General features: G+C 41.4%; 1 protein-coding gene across 2 annotated transcripts in view; it reads right to left on the reverse strand.

The window, feature by feature from the left end:
• Positions 1-16,621, reverse strand: part of Setd3 (SET domain containing 3, actin N3(tau)-histidine methyltransferase) — a 72,458-nt gene that overhangs the window by 30,913 nt on the left and 24,924 nt on the right. For both annotated transcript variants that reach the window (XM_090344804.1, XM_090344803.1), the window contains 2 exons: positions 16,421-16,493; positions 15,333-15,589 (listed from right to left, as the gene is read on the reverse strand). In XM_090344804.1, the coding sequence (XP_090200930.1) occupies positions 15,333-15,589; positions 16,421-16,493 (330 nt within the window). The remainder of the gene's footprint in view (positions 1-15,332; positions 15,590-16,420; positions 16,494-16,621) is intronic.

Genomic DNA, 16,621 nt, shown 5'->3' on the forward strand with positions numbered 1-16,621 from the left:
CTCAAAGGCAAAGACCTTATATATCTCTGCAGATAGAGCTGAACTAGAGGGGTCAAGAGTGGCAAGACTCTTTGGAGGAGAAGACAATAGGCTGGATGGGGTGACAGTCATCACAAGAAAAATCCACCAAAAGTAACAGAAATGACAAGAATTCCTAAGGCATTTTTAAACTCCTCAAATCTCTCTAAACAAAATGGCCTGAACTTGAATCCTGAAAGAAGTTGTTCATATCATCACAGAATCATTGCTGCAAATCTTCTGTAAGTCATGGAAATAGAAAACAATAGTCAAAGGCTGGTGGCCACAGTTCAGGTGGTAGGCTTGCCTAATAAGTGAGTTCAAAATCCAGTCCCAGACCAATACATGGCTCACAGCTGTACACTTTTTTTTTGGGGGGGGGGAATGGGACAGGGTTGGTCATGGGGCTTGAACTCTGGGCCTGGGCGTGAGCTCTTCAGTTCAAGGAGTTGCCCTACTCCTGGAGCCACAGACCAACTTCCGTTTTTTTAGTGGTTAATTAGACATGAGTCTCTCAGTCTTTAGTGCCCAGGCTGGCTTTGAACTGCAATCCTCATATCTCAGCCTCCTGAGTAGCTAGGATTACAAGCATGAGCCACTGTGTCTAGCTTAGGACTGTACTCTTAAGCCTCTCGAGAGGCTCAGATCAGGAGAATTACAGTTCAGAGCCAACCGAGGCCAAAAATTTGAAAGACCCAATCTCAACCAACAAAAAGAATGAGCATCTGTCATCCCATCTATGCAGGAAGATGAGGAAGACCAAAATTTAGGTGGCCAGGCCAAAAACAAAACAAAACCTCATTTTAAAAATAATGGAAGAAAAATGGACTAGAGGTATAGTTCAAACAATACAGTGACAGTCTAGCATACACAAGACCCTGAGTTCAAATCCCAGTAGCAGGGGATTTTTTTTTTTTTTTTGCCAGTCCTGGGGCTTGAACTCAGGGCTTGGGCACTGTCCTTGGACATTTTTCGCTCAAGGTTAATGCTCTGTCACTTGAGTCACAGTGCCACTTCTGGCTTTTTCTGTGTATGTGCTACCAATCGAACCCAAGGCTTTGTGCATGCTAGGCAAGCACTCTACCACTACTAGGCTCACTCCAAGCCTGAAAAAAAATTTTTTTTTTAAGATTTGAATCCCAGCACTTGGGAGGATAAGGCAGAAAAGCTGCAAGTTTAAGACCAACTTGGGCTAGATCTTAAGATACTATCTTCAAAGGGGGGGGCGGGGGCAGGAGGGAGGGAAAGGAGGGGAATATAGGGTGAATTTTATCAAAGTACTTTATATGAATGTTGTGAATATCACAATCATGCCCCTTTGTGCAATTAATTTATGCTAATAAAAATCTTAAAGAAACACATTTAGGTCTCCATAAAGTACAACAGAACTAAGCTCAGGAATAAACATTAGTTGGCTGCTGGCCTCCCTGCAGGCTCTGGATAAGCTATTTATAAGATGATCTGACGGTGGCTCTGCCCCTGAAGTGGGCCAGGAGCTCTGCAGCTGAAGAGTGCACTAAAAACCATCTGAACTTGTCACCTGGTACCCTTCAGGCTATACTATCTGAGTCAAGCAAGATCTTAGTACCTCAGTACAGTACTAGAGTACACTGGGTTGCTTGAAGAATGAATAAATAATGCAGTGTCCATCCATTGTTGTACTATATGCTAGTTTATTTGCCATGCTGTTATTTGCTGTTTTACTTACTCAACAAATAACACTAAATACCATTTCTTAGGCATAATCCAGTTGAAAATGTCACCAAGTCTCAACCCTCAGAGGGCAGACAGATGACAATTGAAGGAACTTAGCATGCAACCAGATTTCAGATCTGCTGGACAAAGGGAGGCATGGAAAAGCACAGAATAGGTGCCCCCAAATGACAGACTTTTCTTTTCTTTTTAACCTCAGTGTTGGGGATAGAACCAGCACCTTGCAAAGGGCTAAGCATTTACCTACTTTACCACTGAGCCACAGTCCCAACCTCAAATAGTAAGTCTTGACACAGATGGAGCCTCTGATAGCCATGGCAGACTCCACTCACTACGGCTATGCTTTAATATCCATCTCCTAACAGGGACAATAGTGACAAGCATATCACAAGCCCACTGTGAAGACAAACCATGAGGTTGGATGTAAACTTCACAAAGTCCTGGGCAAGCATAGGTGATTATGTATTTCATAACAATTGTCTTCTCCAAATGTACTTATCTCACACAAAAACAAAACTTAAAAGTCTCTTCTAAATTCTCAGCCAGACTGGGGAAGTAGCTCATGGACAGAGCCCATGTTTAGCATGTGCAGATTATCAACACCAAAAACAAATACAGGAAAGCCTTCTCTTGTAGAAGCATACTTTCTCTTCTCCCACTGTTCTGTTTTAAATCTGTGCCCTGACACAATGCTTTACATATGCCCAGAAGACAGGATTTATTCTGCCTAGTTCAATAAATGGTTGATCCAAGTAGGTGCAGCTGAGTGGAACAAGGACTCTTGTGTACAGAAGTTGAAACTGACTCTCTTGGGGCCAGGAGTTTGGCCTAGTGGTAGAGTGCTTGCCTAGCATGCACGAAAACCCAAGTTCAATTCCTCGGTACCACATACAAAGAAAAGCTGGCAGTGGTTGTTATGGCTTCAGTGGTATAGCACTATCCTTGTGGAAAGCCCAAGGACAGTGCTCAGGCCCTGAGTTCAGTCACCAAGACTGACAAAAAAGAAATGAAAAAAGAAAAAGAAATTGACTCTCTTGATTTAAAAATCAGAAACAAATTATCATATGAATATTATAGAGAGGATGTAAGGAATGGTTTCCCTTTCTTTCTCGTTCATTATTTTTTATACAATTTCACTATGTAGCCTAGGCTAGCCACCTTTTTTTCTTTTAATAATCTTCCTCCCTTAGCCTCCTGATTATTAGGATCAGCTTTCTAATTGCCATCATCAAACTCAGAGAAGGTTGCTTGGCAAATCTGACCTTGAGCAGGGACCATGGTCTATGAGAACAGATTGTGGTCCTTGAAGAAGGTTAGGCTACTCCAACCTATCCAGGAGCCCATAGCTCCCAGCAGGGCTTGGGGCAGGGCTTGGGGCCTATGCACAACGCCCTCCTAGTCATCACCTGCGTTTGAGTACAGACTTGTGGTGACACAGCCCCTTTACACAGACAGAGGAACTTAGACTCCAACTTCACGTGACTAGATTTAGTTAGTGAGGATAAGCTCGGACTCCAAGGCCCATTTTCCAAGCACACTTAAAAAATATCAGTGCAAGGTAGACAGGTTAGCAGGGGCAGAGTCAGAAGAATCTGTCACTAATATTATTCTATAAACTAACATAGGACTTGGATATTTTCTTGGGACAATCTGTAGCTAAAATGAATTTCCACAAGAATAAAAGATAGGGCCCATGGCTGGGAATGTGGCTTAGTGGTAGAATACTTGCCTAGTACGCATGAAGCCCTGGGTTCAATTCCTCAATACCACATAAACGGAAAAGGCCAGAAGTAGCCTTGTGGTTCAAGTGGTATTATGCTAGCCTTGAGCAAAAGAAGCTCAGAGGCAGTGCACAGGCCCTGAGTTCAAGCCCCAAGAGTGGGGGAAGAAAGAGAAAAAGAAAGAGAGAAAGAGAAAGAGAGAGGAGAAGAGGAGAAGAGGGGAGAAGAAGAGAGGAGAGGACACAACTAGAGTAGACTGTAAGCCTGTACAGATTCAAAGCAACAACTACTCTAAACAGCTTTCAGTCAGCATCACTCCTAGGCAGAGATAATGTGCAATGAATGCAGAAAGCTGCATTACCCCTTCTGGAAATATTCCACAATAAACACCAACAGTAAGCCCCTCCAATATGCAGGCCCTCAACTCAAAAAATCAGAACAGGACCAGAACAAGTATCTAATCAATGACCCCTAATGACAAGAGACTGTGGCTATGTGCCAGTGGCTCACACCTGGAATCCTAGCTACTTGGGAGGCTGAGATCTGAGGATCACAGTTCAAAGCAGGAAACTCCTGAGATGATCTCCAATTTAACTCTCCCAAAAGCCAGAAGTGGAGCTGTGGCTCAAGTAGTACAGCATAAGTCTTGAGCATGAGGGCTCAGGGACAGCGCAGGCCCTGGCTTCAAGTACCAGGTCAAGCACTGAAAACAAACAAAAAAAAGTTCCTGTCCACAAAGATTCAAAAAGCCCTATTACTTCTGCTAGTCACCCTTTTGTAACCTCATCACAAATTCTCTCACCTCCACCTCCCGCTCAGCGTGGCACTGAAGTGCTGCTACAATGACAAGTCACAACCATGCTTCCCTGGGAAGCTGCTAGGAGGACCCATCCCATCATAGTACAACTTAGTCATTAGAATATTGTTGATGATATGCAAGTTCCTCTAATGTCTCACTTCCTGTGTTTGCCTTTATCACCTTTCATTCTTTAACTGTTGAGGAAGGACATAAAGGGTGGCCACAAAGTTAGGTGCCCATGGTTCACATCTGCAACCCTAGATACTCAGGAGGCAGAGATCTGAGGCTTGTGCTCAGAAGCCAGCCCAGGCAGAAAGTCCACGAAACTCTTATCTGCAATTAATCACCAAAAAGCTAGAAGTAGAGCTGTGGCTCATGTGGTAGAACATCAACCTTGAGTGAAAAAGCTCAGGAACCTGCCAAGGCCCTCAGTTCAACATCCAGAACTGACACCACAAAGGAATGACAAATGCAATTGTGAAGGAAAGATAGTATGGGCATGCCAACACCCAAGGTGTATGACTACAAACATGATTTCAGCCGAAGAATATTCTTCATGTATGCTTATCTAGAGCCTCTAAAAATATAAACAGATTCCTCATTTTATGACAGATATTTTAAAAAGGAAGTGGAAGCCAGGCACTGGTGGCTCACGTCTGCAATCCTAGCTACTCAGGGAGGCTGAGATCTGAGGATCACAGTTCAAAGCCAGCCCAGGCACAAAAGTCCATGAGACTCTTATTTTCAAGTACCTACCAGAAAATAGAAAATGGCTCTGTGGCTCAAGTGGTAGAGCACTAGCCTTGAGCTGAAGAACTCAGGGACAGTACCCAGACCCTACAACTGACCAAAAGGCAAAAAAAAAAAAAGTAAATGGAGCTGTGGCTCAAAGTGGAAGAACACTAGCCTTCAGCAAAAGACAATAGGACAGAGCCCAGGTCCTGAATTCAAGCCCCAAGTTGACCAAAACAAACAAACAAAAAAGACATATATAAAAAACAAAACAAGGCTGGGAATTTGGCCTAATGGTAGAGTGCTTGCCTAGCATGCATGAAGACCCATATTCGATTCCTTAGTACCGCATACATAGGAAAAAAAAAAAAAAAGCTGGAAGTGGTGCTGTGGCTCAAGTGGTAGAGCACTAGCTTTGAGGAAAGCCCAAGGACTGGCACCAAAAAAAAAAAAAAAAAAAGAAGAAAAAAACTTACCAAATATTCGAACTTCTCAGTACACAAAATAAACTATAAGGACTCTGGACTTGATGAAAGATACTTGCTTCTTCTGATCCAGTTTAGTTTAATTCTGTTACAGCTGTCCCCAGGTAGTAGCAGCTTCTGATTCCTTCTTACCATGAGAATAAAAGCAAAGACAGAGTCTAGAACAATGACACTGTACACTAAGACATTGTTTGCTAAAGGCTTGATAAGCTTAGATTAAATGATATCGCAGACTCCTGAAAAAAAAAAAAAAAGGAAGAATGACACCCACTTAATTCTAGCACTTGGGAGACTGAGGGCAGAGGGCTCTTGGCTACACAGTGAAATCCTATCACAATTTTTTTTTTTTAATTCAAGAAAGGTATTATATACTGGAACTTATAGGCACAGGCAAAAACTTCTTGAACAGAGTCCCAGGGTCACAACAGATTGGAGAGACTTGACAAATGAGACTACCTAAAAATAAAAAGTTTCTACACAGACAAAGGTATAGTTACTAAAGTAGAAAGATAGCCAACCAACCAGGAAAAGATATTTACCAACAATACAACAGACAAATGTGCTTAATATCCAATATCTACAGGGAACTCAAGAAACTAATCCCCCCAGACCCAACAAACCAATCATTAAGTGGGCAAGGGAACTAAAGAGAGACTTCACAAAAGAAGAGGTAAAAATGGCAAAAAAAAAAAAAAGAAAAGAAAAGAAAAGAGAGAGAGAAAATGCTCATCATCCATGATCATAAAGGAAATGCAAATAAAAACAACCCTAAGATACCACCGTATCCCAATTCAAATGGCCAATATTCTAAACTCAGACAACGACAAATGCTGGCAGGGTTGTAGAGAAAGAGGAACCCTACTGCACTGCTGGTGGGAATGTAAACTCTGCCACTCTGGAAGGCAGTCTGAAGGTTTTTTAACCTTCTACCACTCTTGAACATCATAAGCCAGGATATGATAAGGACACCTGCTCAGCTATGTTCATCTCTGCACTATTCACAACAGCCAAGAGATGGAAACAACCCAGATGCCCCATCTGTAATGAATGGATAAAAAAATTGTGGTACATATATATAACTGAATTCTACCTAGCCAACAGACAAGATAAAGTAATGGCATTCACCCAGAAGTAGATGAAACTAGAACAAATCATGTTGAGTGAGATAAGTCAAGACCATTAAAATAATGGCATTCACACAGAAGTAGATGAAACTAGAACAAATCATGTTGAGTGAGATAAGTCAAGACCAAAGGAACAAAAGGCGCATGGTCTCCTTGACATGTGAATATTAGATCCAAACAGTACAACAACGATGACTCAATATTCGGGTACCCAAGGTTATGGACATGGTCTTGGAGATATAAACATAACTACATAGACATAAAAATCTATGATGGGATATATACTCTATAGACATAATGTTATACAGATTGATATGTATTTACAACATACAAACTCTCAGTTTAACTTTTTATGTTCTAAAATCTATGTGCCAGTGATTGCATACAGAGATTCCCTTCTTGAATACTTGTTTGTTAAATATAACATTAGAAATATGATGTAAAAAGCAGTGTTAATAAAATCTTTCAAAAATAAAAAAAAGAAAGGTGGTATAGTTGCTTGGCACATGGCAACCATTCCCCTACACACGAAATGTTTCCTTTTCTTCTGTGACTTAGCCCTTCAGTCCTCTCACAGGGATTTGGTGTCTTTGTCCCACCCAAGTAGGTTCCTCTGCTAACATGTGAAGTATGAGATTGAGGACAATATATATGCATATATATTTAGCTTCATAGCTTTGTTGGAAATCTATTCCCAGGCTGGGAATTAGGGCTAAGGACCACAGCTGGATAGATTCAGCAGGAAGGATGTGGCAGGCGGGGGCTGTCAGGGAGGGGAACAGGGCAGACTATAGGTGAGATGCTGGAGTCTGGACCTCCTCGAGACACACTACCTTGCTGCCATGCTCCCTCCTCCCACCTTTCAACATATCAATGTCTTCCAGCAGTGAAAGGCCAGGTATGATTTTTCCCAGGTAAAAAAGTTTCCCAAAGGACATTAAAACTAAAGCCACAGAAGAAATAGAGTTGGGCGTGGTGGCTCATACCTGTAATCCTAGCTACTCAGGAGACTGAGATCTGAGGATCGAGGTTCAAAGCCAGCCCAGGCACTAAAGAACGTGAGACTCTTATCTCTATTTTATCACTAGAAAACAGGGTAATGGGGCTGTGTCTCCAGGGATAGGGTAGTATCCTTGAGCTGAAGAGTTCAGGGACAACACCCAGGCCCAGAGTTCAAACCCCATGATCCAACAAACAAACAAACAAACAAACAAAGAAAAGAGAAAACAGAAAACTAAATTTCCAGAGGAAGACTAATTGCTGTGACATCAGACAAAATAAGAGAGCATAGTGAAAAACATAAATTAGATTTTAAATGACATATTTACTGTATTTATGAAAATGATAAGTTAAAACATGTTTAGAATAAGTTACAAAATAGTGGTTATTTATGAAAATGATAAAAAGTTAAAACATGCTTAGACACATATGTAGGTATTTAACAGTGGTCAAGTTCAGTTACCAGAAACAAGTAGGTCACAATCAGGTCATTTCAGGAAGACAACCAGTGGCTCCACCCACAAAGATAATGGCACAACTCTCCACAGAATACATAGCCTGATCTTATTCCTAAATTTTAGTTTATTCCTATTTTTTATCACTTGTAAAGTTGAGCTGATAAAGTCAATGTAAAAAGAAAAAAAAAACAAAACAAAACAGGGAATTACCAGCTTCCTCAAAATTAGGGACAAGAAAGAGCCTTACTTTGTTCTGTAAGGAGGCATGTCCAACTTAGGGAGCTAAGGAAATGACTAGCAGGCTGCAGAACGGCCCTGACAAGCACACAGCCCACTCAATCAGCCAAACATACGTAGCTTATGAGAGGGGATTTTAAACTAAATTATTCTCTCCTTCAAACTAGAGTACCTTGGGCCAAGAGGTGGCCTAATGGTAGCATGCTCACCTAGTATGCATGAAGCCCTGGGCTCAATTCCCTAAAACCACATCCACAGAAAAAGTCGAAGGTGGCACTGTGGCTTAAATGGCAGAGTACTAGCCAATGACAGTGCCCAGGCCTTGAGTTCAAGCCCCAGGACTGGGAAAACAAAAACAAAAACAAAACTAGAGTAACTCTGGGTCTCTTAAGAGACAATGGATGATTGCTGCCCAATGAGACCCCATGGCTAGGAGCTTAGGCCCTGGGCCCAACAGGGCTGCCCAGTCCAGGAAGCAGACATGTGAGAAGCTTCCAGAAAGGCAGTTCCACATTTCCATTTCTCCTATGCTCAGTGGTGTCACTGGAAGGACCAAACTGCTCAAAGAACAAGGGGGGTTACTCTTACTGAACTCCCCATCTTTGTCTAGCTGGTAACCATGGTGGCATGAATGTAGTCTGGAGCTCTGTCCCAGAGTCTTCTGTCTGTAGGCACAGCTTCTCTATGAGGTACACAGGAGCCACAACCCACTTCAGGCCTTCACTTCCTCTATGGGACAACCCCACCAGCACATTGAAAAGAACATGACTTACTGAACAGAAAGGGCCCCTAACCTAGTCACAAGAACAAGTGAAAGCAAAAAAAAAAAAAACCAAAAAAATCTCTCTAGCCCTTCTCCACCTCCCAACTTCCATATAACTACACAGCATCCAGTTATCCTACAGCCTATTAAACAGGCCTCTCTGACCCTCATTATCCCTCGGCTTTGTTTCTACACCCAACTTCTACTGCTCATATCACTTAGGCAGTAAAAACTAACCAAGAACCTGTGCTACACATGGAACACATTTACCTCCACGGAAATGTTTAAGTGAAAATATGGTCAGGAAGTATAACAGTAACAGTGTTACTCTCTACTGTGAGATTAAGGAAACTCCCTAAGAGATACGTTATACTGGGATCAACTATTGTCCATCAGTTTTTATTTAATATACCTCCATACTACTGCTCAAAATGGCTAAAAATAGGAGGAATTAAGTAATTCCACACGAAAAACTATTTTAAATAATTCTAGACCAAACAAATAATGATGGTGATACATTCATCATGTAAAATAAACATCCATGAATCTATGTTGATAGGACTAGGCTAAGTAGGTCAATAAATTAGGGACACGGGGATAGCTGTTTCTTAAAGTAAAATTTCAATTATACAACAAAAAAGAAAAACAGAGAAAGAAAATTTCTACTTGGTGCATACTCCAACAGTAACTGTTTTTAGACAAGAATCATGATGGAAGCAAAAAATGTGCGTACTCTCAAAGCATCCTTCTATAAAATAATCGTTCATTCTGAAGAGAAAAGTAGTCTCAGTGAAAAAAAAAAAACCCACCCTAAAATGGAATAAGCTGTTCTGAACCACGAGTCCCCAAGAATACAACTTCACTTCTATGGTATTATTGCCAAAAGTGCAAAATCTCAGAAAATATTGGACAAAATACTTGATAAAGTATCACAAGAAATTTAAATGCTGGCCACTATAATATGTCTTGAGAAGTGCCAGGGTTGGGCTGAAAGTAGGTTTAAGCAGAACACTTGCCTAACAAGAACAAGACCCCGATTTCAAACCCTATTACCACCAACAAAAGAAGGGCCAGGTCACAGGAGGTAAAGCTGGAGTAAGGAACCAACTTGCAGGTGCCTGAAACTGGCAACTGTATGCAATGTAGGACTGGAACAGAAAAAGGGGCATTAATGGAACAACTGGTAACATTCAAACAGAGCTTGCGGACTAGTTAGTAGTACTGGGACAGATTACCAATTCAATGAACAATTCATTCTTAGGATCTATTTATTTCTTTTCCACTAACATAAGTGAAAAATATTGCAACTATTATTTAACTATATTGCCAAACAAAATCTGACAGGGTATTTTACAATTTCACACAATTACACTATTTCAAGGGTAAGTTTAAACAAAACCTGACTTCCAGCTGCACTCCACCATAAACCTTGGGCATATACTGCCAAGAAAAAGTCTCACCATGGAGCTGACCTTAGCTGGGTTCTGATCTGCAAGGAGTATTTCACAGGCTTAAGACTGCAACTGAAATGTACTCTTTACTTGACTTATATAACTGTCACCACTTTGAACATCACCTTTATAATAACAATAAAAAATTATATTAGCTAGGTTCTGGTGGCTCATACCTATAATCATAGCTACTCAGGAGGCTTAAATCTGAGGACTGAGGTTCAAAGCCAGCCAGGCAGGAGAGTCCAGAAGCCTCTTATCTCCAATTAACCACCAGAAAACCAGAGGTGGAGCTGTAGTTCAAAATAGTAGAATACTAGCCTAGAGTGAAAAAGTTCAAGGTACAGTTCCCAGGTCCAATTCAAGCCCCAGGACCAACAACAAATAAATAGATAAATTTTAGAGAGACTTTAACTGTTCTAAATGCCTAGTTCTGTCTTCAATCAGTCCTCTCTCCTTCTGGGACCCATTTCACAGTGATAGAAATACTGACTCTTCCTTATACTTTCAAAGCACTCGCTTATCTAAGGTTAGCTCCTGGGATTTGGGGTGTTAACTATCAAACTGCAGTGCAGCATCTCACCAGCAGGTGTTGCATTTTAACACCGGTATGCTCTCACTATTATCTAATGGACAGCATGTATGCAGAGCATCTCAAGAATACACTGTACAGTGTGGAAAGACTCCTGGAAGATACAAGTGCCCAAATCTCTACTATGACACAAGTAAAAAAAGCAGAGGCTAAGCGGGAATGTTTTTGTTCTGTTTTGTTTTGTTTGGGGAGTTTTATAATGTCAGCCCTGGGGTTTAACTCAGGCACCGAGCCCACTCCCTGAGGTGTTTTTGCTCAAGGCTGGTATTATTATTCCACTTGAACCGAAGCTCCGCTTCTTGATCTGTGGTGGTTAATGGGAGATAAGAGTCTCTCTAGGACTCTCCTGCTCCAGCTAGCTTTAGCACAGGCTTAAGACTGCAACCCGAAATGATCCTCAGATCTCAGCCTTCAGGGTAGCTAGGATCAGAGGTATGACCCTCCAGTGTCCAGCAAGCCCAAGAGAGACAGATGGTAACCCAAGCTAAGAATAGTACCCTCAGAAGTATGATTCTAACCAGAAAATCTTAACAAATGGAATTGGAATTTTTTAACCCTAGACACCAACCCCCCCATTTCAATGGTCTGCAAATGTTTGTTACACAGCAGACGTGCGTGCGTGCGTGCGTGCATGCGTGCATGTTTCAGTGGGCCAAAGGAGTCTTCCCATTCCTGGAAAAGATCAAAACCTGTGATGAAACACACACACACACACACACACACACTCCCTGAGGGCAGATCATTTTAATGAAACTATTACATCTGAATGTAAATAGGATGAAACAATGTTATTTATCTCCTTGCCTGATTAATAAGATCTGCTAAAGTGACCCACTGCATTACTGCAGAAATCAAACATCTGAACCTGGAAAAGCATGAGAAAAATTTTTAGTTTGCTATACTGGGGTGAAAAAATTTGACACACTACTAAAATAATAGCAGGACAATGATAACATCTATATTTAAATTCAATTTACACTGAAGATGTTCAGAAATAATAAGAACACTCTAAAACTAGAAAAACTGAGACTCAAAAGATGACTTTCAACAAGACAATCTCTGTCACAAAAACAACATCCAAACCTCCTCACTTCCCAGCTTCTGCTGGAACTCCTGGGGCTAACTTCATTCACACTGCCTGTGGCACCTCAGAAGGCTCCGGGCTCTTGGTGTGAGTCCCTGACAAAGAAATGTTCTGCAAAAAGTCATCGCAACATGTCTCCAACTTGCAATGCTCCTTTCTTACTTGGCAGAGAGAACTCAACTGGCTGCACGGATGGCAGAGAGAACTCGACTGGCTGCACGGACAGGTTAATGCTGTACATCTCACGTGACAGCATGAGACCCTCTGAGTTCTGAAGAAGTAGGCTTGCTTGTTTTCCCACAGTTCCAATCTGACTTGATGGAAGTCACTTAGCACAATTTTTAAATTACAGAAAACATTAACATTTGTATGAACTTTTAAGATCTAAAAACACAAGTCCAAAAATCAACAACAGAACGATATTTGGAAGTAATTCTGAGCTTGTGATGAGTCACTATGGACGTACTCCCTACTCTTCAGAAAAGCTCATTATCCTTGGCCACTAGGAGGTTTTCAGAAGAAAAGGTCAAGAAATACCGACATAAGGTACTGCGGAACAGCAAAACCAAAACAGCCAAACAACATGGCCTAAGGAATACAAATACAAACTGAAAATAATCTAAGTGGGCCATTTCTGCAGACACAGCACCAAGGACTTTGTACAGACCATCATCCAGTCGCCAAGGCAATCAAGGCTGGACTAGCCTACTTTAGGCAGCAGGGCAAGACTGAGACTTACCCAAAGGAGCACTGAGTGATGTAGCACCACAGGGGTCAAGCCTTGGCAGGCTGCCAAGAGCCCTCCCTCTCAGTCACCACAGCACTTGGTAAGGGAGCTTCACCATGGCGTCCCTGGAGGACACTAAGTTTCCCAGGGGCACTGCACTCCTCCTGCCGGCCAGGTGCTGGGGCCCGAAACTGTGCTAGGTGGTTCAACAAGCAATCCATCCTGGGCCCACATTTTTTTAGTCACAGTAAAAAACAGATCTTAATATTTTCATCTCACAGATCAGGAATAATATTTTCATATCACAGATCAGGAAAAGAACCCAGGCGACATTCCATCTCAAAATAAACTATATTTATTGTAAGTTATACAAACTGTTCTTATAAGTCACATGTTATTACTTTTAAAAAATGTCTGACTTAAGAATTTACTTTTTGAATGTTTTCTAATTCCTGACAGGCTAAAAATATTACTTACTACCATATAGAATGTGTTATGTGATCATCTGAACATCATCTAAGAATTGTTTCAGAGAATTAAGAGACCTGACCCCTAAAGTGACAACATCTACATGAGTAGGTGAATACTATGTTAATGACTCACAGCTATGTAAATTTCCATCAGGTTTTAAAGCAAAGCTGTACAACTTAAGTTAGCACTGAACAAACAGTGAGTGTAACAAAATATCCAAAGATCACTCAGGCCAGGCCAGTTGTCAGAAGACTTGTCATCTTTGCAGAATTCACCTGACAACTGAACTGACTTCTCTCCACCTAATAACAGCCTAGATTTGAGAAGCACATTAGTGAGAAGAGCCAATTTGCAGGTCATTGTCCCCGCTCTAGAAAATGACAAAGACTTACACCTTTACTTTTCGTCTTTACAAATGCACAACTGAGAACTAACGATAAAAACATCATCATTTCAAGTGATGAAGAACCGTACCAAACTTTAGAGTACAGAACTGTGATGCCCACTAAATGAAGAGGCTAAGTTTTTATTTTGTTCCATCAACAGTTCTTACATTAAGCAACATGAAATACATCTGCACAGTCATACATCACAACTGCCCAGAATTTAAAGTTTAGGTTGTAAAGTGACTTTCACTTGAAGACAGCAAGTCATGTAACCTTAGACACAGCTGAATATCTGATGGGAGGAAGGGACAATTTTGCATGTTCTCCGGCAGTAAGCATGCCATAAAATTAAACTAATGAGTGGAAGGCAACGTTATATGGACCACTGAAATGAGATCAGCACTTCTTGCAGTAAAACACAGCAGAGACAGGACAGTCAGGAAGCAACAAAATCAAAGTGCGATGCTCATGCCGCTCACCCCTGTTAATAGGAGGCTGAGGCTGGGAGAATCATGGTTCCAGACCAACGCATCAAAAAAGCTAGCAAAATTCTATCTGAAGAGAAGTTGGGCAGAGTGGTATAGCCTGTCATCCTACGTATGATAGGAAGCCCAAAATAGAAAGAATGAAGTCCAGGCATGGGTCTGGGAAAGTCAAGAGCCTATCTCAAAATAACCAGTGCAAAAGAGGTCTGCCCCCTGCCAAGCTAGTACAAGGATCTGAATTCAAACTATAATACAAGAAAGGTGGGGGGAGGCAGAGAGCAAGAACCAGAGAACAAAGGAAGGGAGGGAGGGAGAGGGGGAGAAAAAAGGGGTAAGGAGAAAGGGGAGAAGAGAAAAAAAGAGAGTGGAGGAGGGGAGAGGGGTAGAGAAAAGGAGGGGACGAGGGAGGGAGAAAGCCAGAGAACTCAGGTTATCCAAGACAAGGGAAAAGAGACAAGCACTTCCCATATTCTCTTGCCACAAAACAGGCAGAGTAGTCCAGGAGGCGATCTGAGCACTGAGAAGGGGGAGCAGCCCGGGTGGGGCCACACAGATCTCCTCAGATTCAGTGGGGGACTGCATCATGGAGTCTCAATCTTCAGCTGCCCTGCAACTGGAAATACCATGGCAAGGAAGCCAAGCCATCAAAACACAGAAAACTCTAATCTTGTATAACTCAAGTGTTCTTGACACTTTGACTCAGAGCTCATAAAAATACAATACACAGTACACCTTAAAAAAGATAAGCAAACTATTGTAATTTGCTAAATTGTCAATATATTACTACTACCATATTTAGGAGCAATCCAAAACTTTATACACAGAGCACCTTTTTATATTAAAGACCATTCACAGCCTTTAAAAATACCATTATAAATTTCATTTTCAAGAAGATGAGTGACTTTTGTGGCTCAGGAATAACTGCTGCTTGTATGAACACTGAATAGTGATATAGTCAGGTACATTCCAAACAGTACTACAGACAGACTTCCATAAAAATGGAAACATCTTTTAAGTATTTGAACATCCTTCACAGAACGCAAAAGGAACACATGCAGTTGTCCCCTTTCCTGCTCACCCAGCTTACCTGAATGACTTTGTAGAAATAGGCGTACTGACGAGCCGTGTTTTTGTACTGGCTGAAGACATCATGTATAGCTTGTGTTGACTGAAGACACCGAACTTCTTCTTCTTCAAAGTAAAGCGGGGTGTCATACTCGCTGGGTAGAGTCTGGATGTAAGGCTGCCAGAAAGAGTTGGGGTTGGCTCGCTCACAAAGCAGATGAAAAGCCAGAGTGATATTTCCCATGGCTTGAAGAATTCGGTCTTGAGAATATAGGGGCCCTAAATTAACCCAGAAATTAGCTGATTAAGTTCCATGCTTATTTAAAAAGCAGAATTCAAAATATATACTAAAAATATAGGGACAGAGCTGGGACTGTAGCTTAGTGATTAAGTGCTTGCCTAGCATACATGAAGCCCTATGTTTGACTCCTCAGTTCCATATACACAGAAAAAGTCAGAAGTTGCAATATTAGCCAAGTGGTAGAGTGCTAGCCTTGAGCAAAAGAAGCTCAGGGACAGTGCCTAGGTTCTGAGGTCAAGCCCAAGGACTGGCCAAAAAATAAAAAAAATAACCTACATATATGTGTATATATATATATATACACACACACACACACACACACACACACACACATATTTGTACATATATGGAGAAGTATAAAAGGTCTTATACTATTTAAATTCATGTACCTCTTTCTCTGGACATTTAATGAGGATTTGAGGAACTCAGTATTACTACATGAAGAATTTTAGCGGGACACCAGTGGTTCATGCCTATAATTCTGGCTACATAGGAGGCTAAGCCTAAGGACTGTTGTTCTAAGCCACCTTGGGCAGAAAAGTGCACAAGACGATCTCCAACTAACCAGCAAAATGCTAGTCTGGAAGTATGACTCAAGTAGTAGAGTATTAGCCATGAGCTAAAGAGTCACATGAAAGCCAGGCATTGGTGGCTCATGCCTATAATCCTAGCTATTCAGGAGGCTGAGATCTGAAGACTGTGGTTGATAGCCAGCCCAGGGAACAAAAGTCCATGAGATTCTTATCCCTAATTAACCACCCGAAAACCAAAAAACATTTCCTTAAACAGCTAATAGTAAGTATTCTCACCCAACACTGAGTTTTTAGCAGATTCGACTGTCATTAGTAATTTTCGTGGAACCCATAAAAATAATTCTTCTGCCTATGGGGGAAAAATAGGAAAACAGCAGAGCATCAGAACGTATCAATTTTCAATCCAACTGTATCTATGGTTAGTGATGCAATGACAGATGTGAAATACAACTTAAGTTCACATATCTTTCCTAAGTA

The sequence above is a fragment of the Megascapheus bottae genome, chromosome 14 (assembly GCF_031878675.1).
Source record: "Megascapheus bottae isolate mThoBot1 chromosome 14, mThoBot2.hap1, whole genome shotgun sequence".
Taxonomy (NCBI): Eukaryota; Metazoa; Chordata; class Mammalia; order Rodentia; family Geomyidae; genus Megascapheus; species Megascapheus bottae.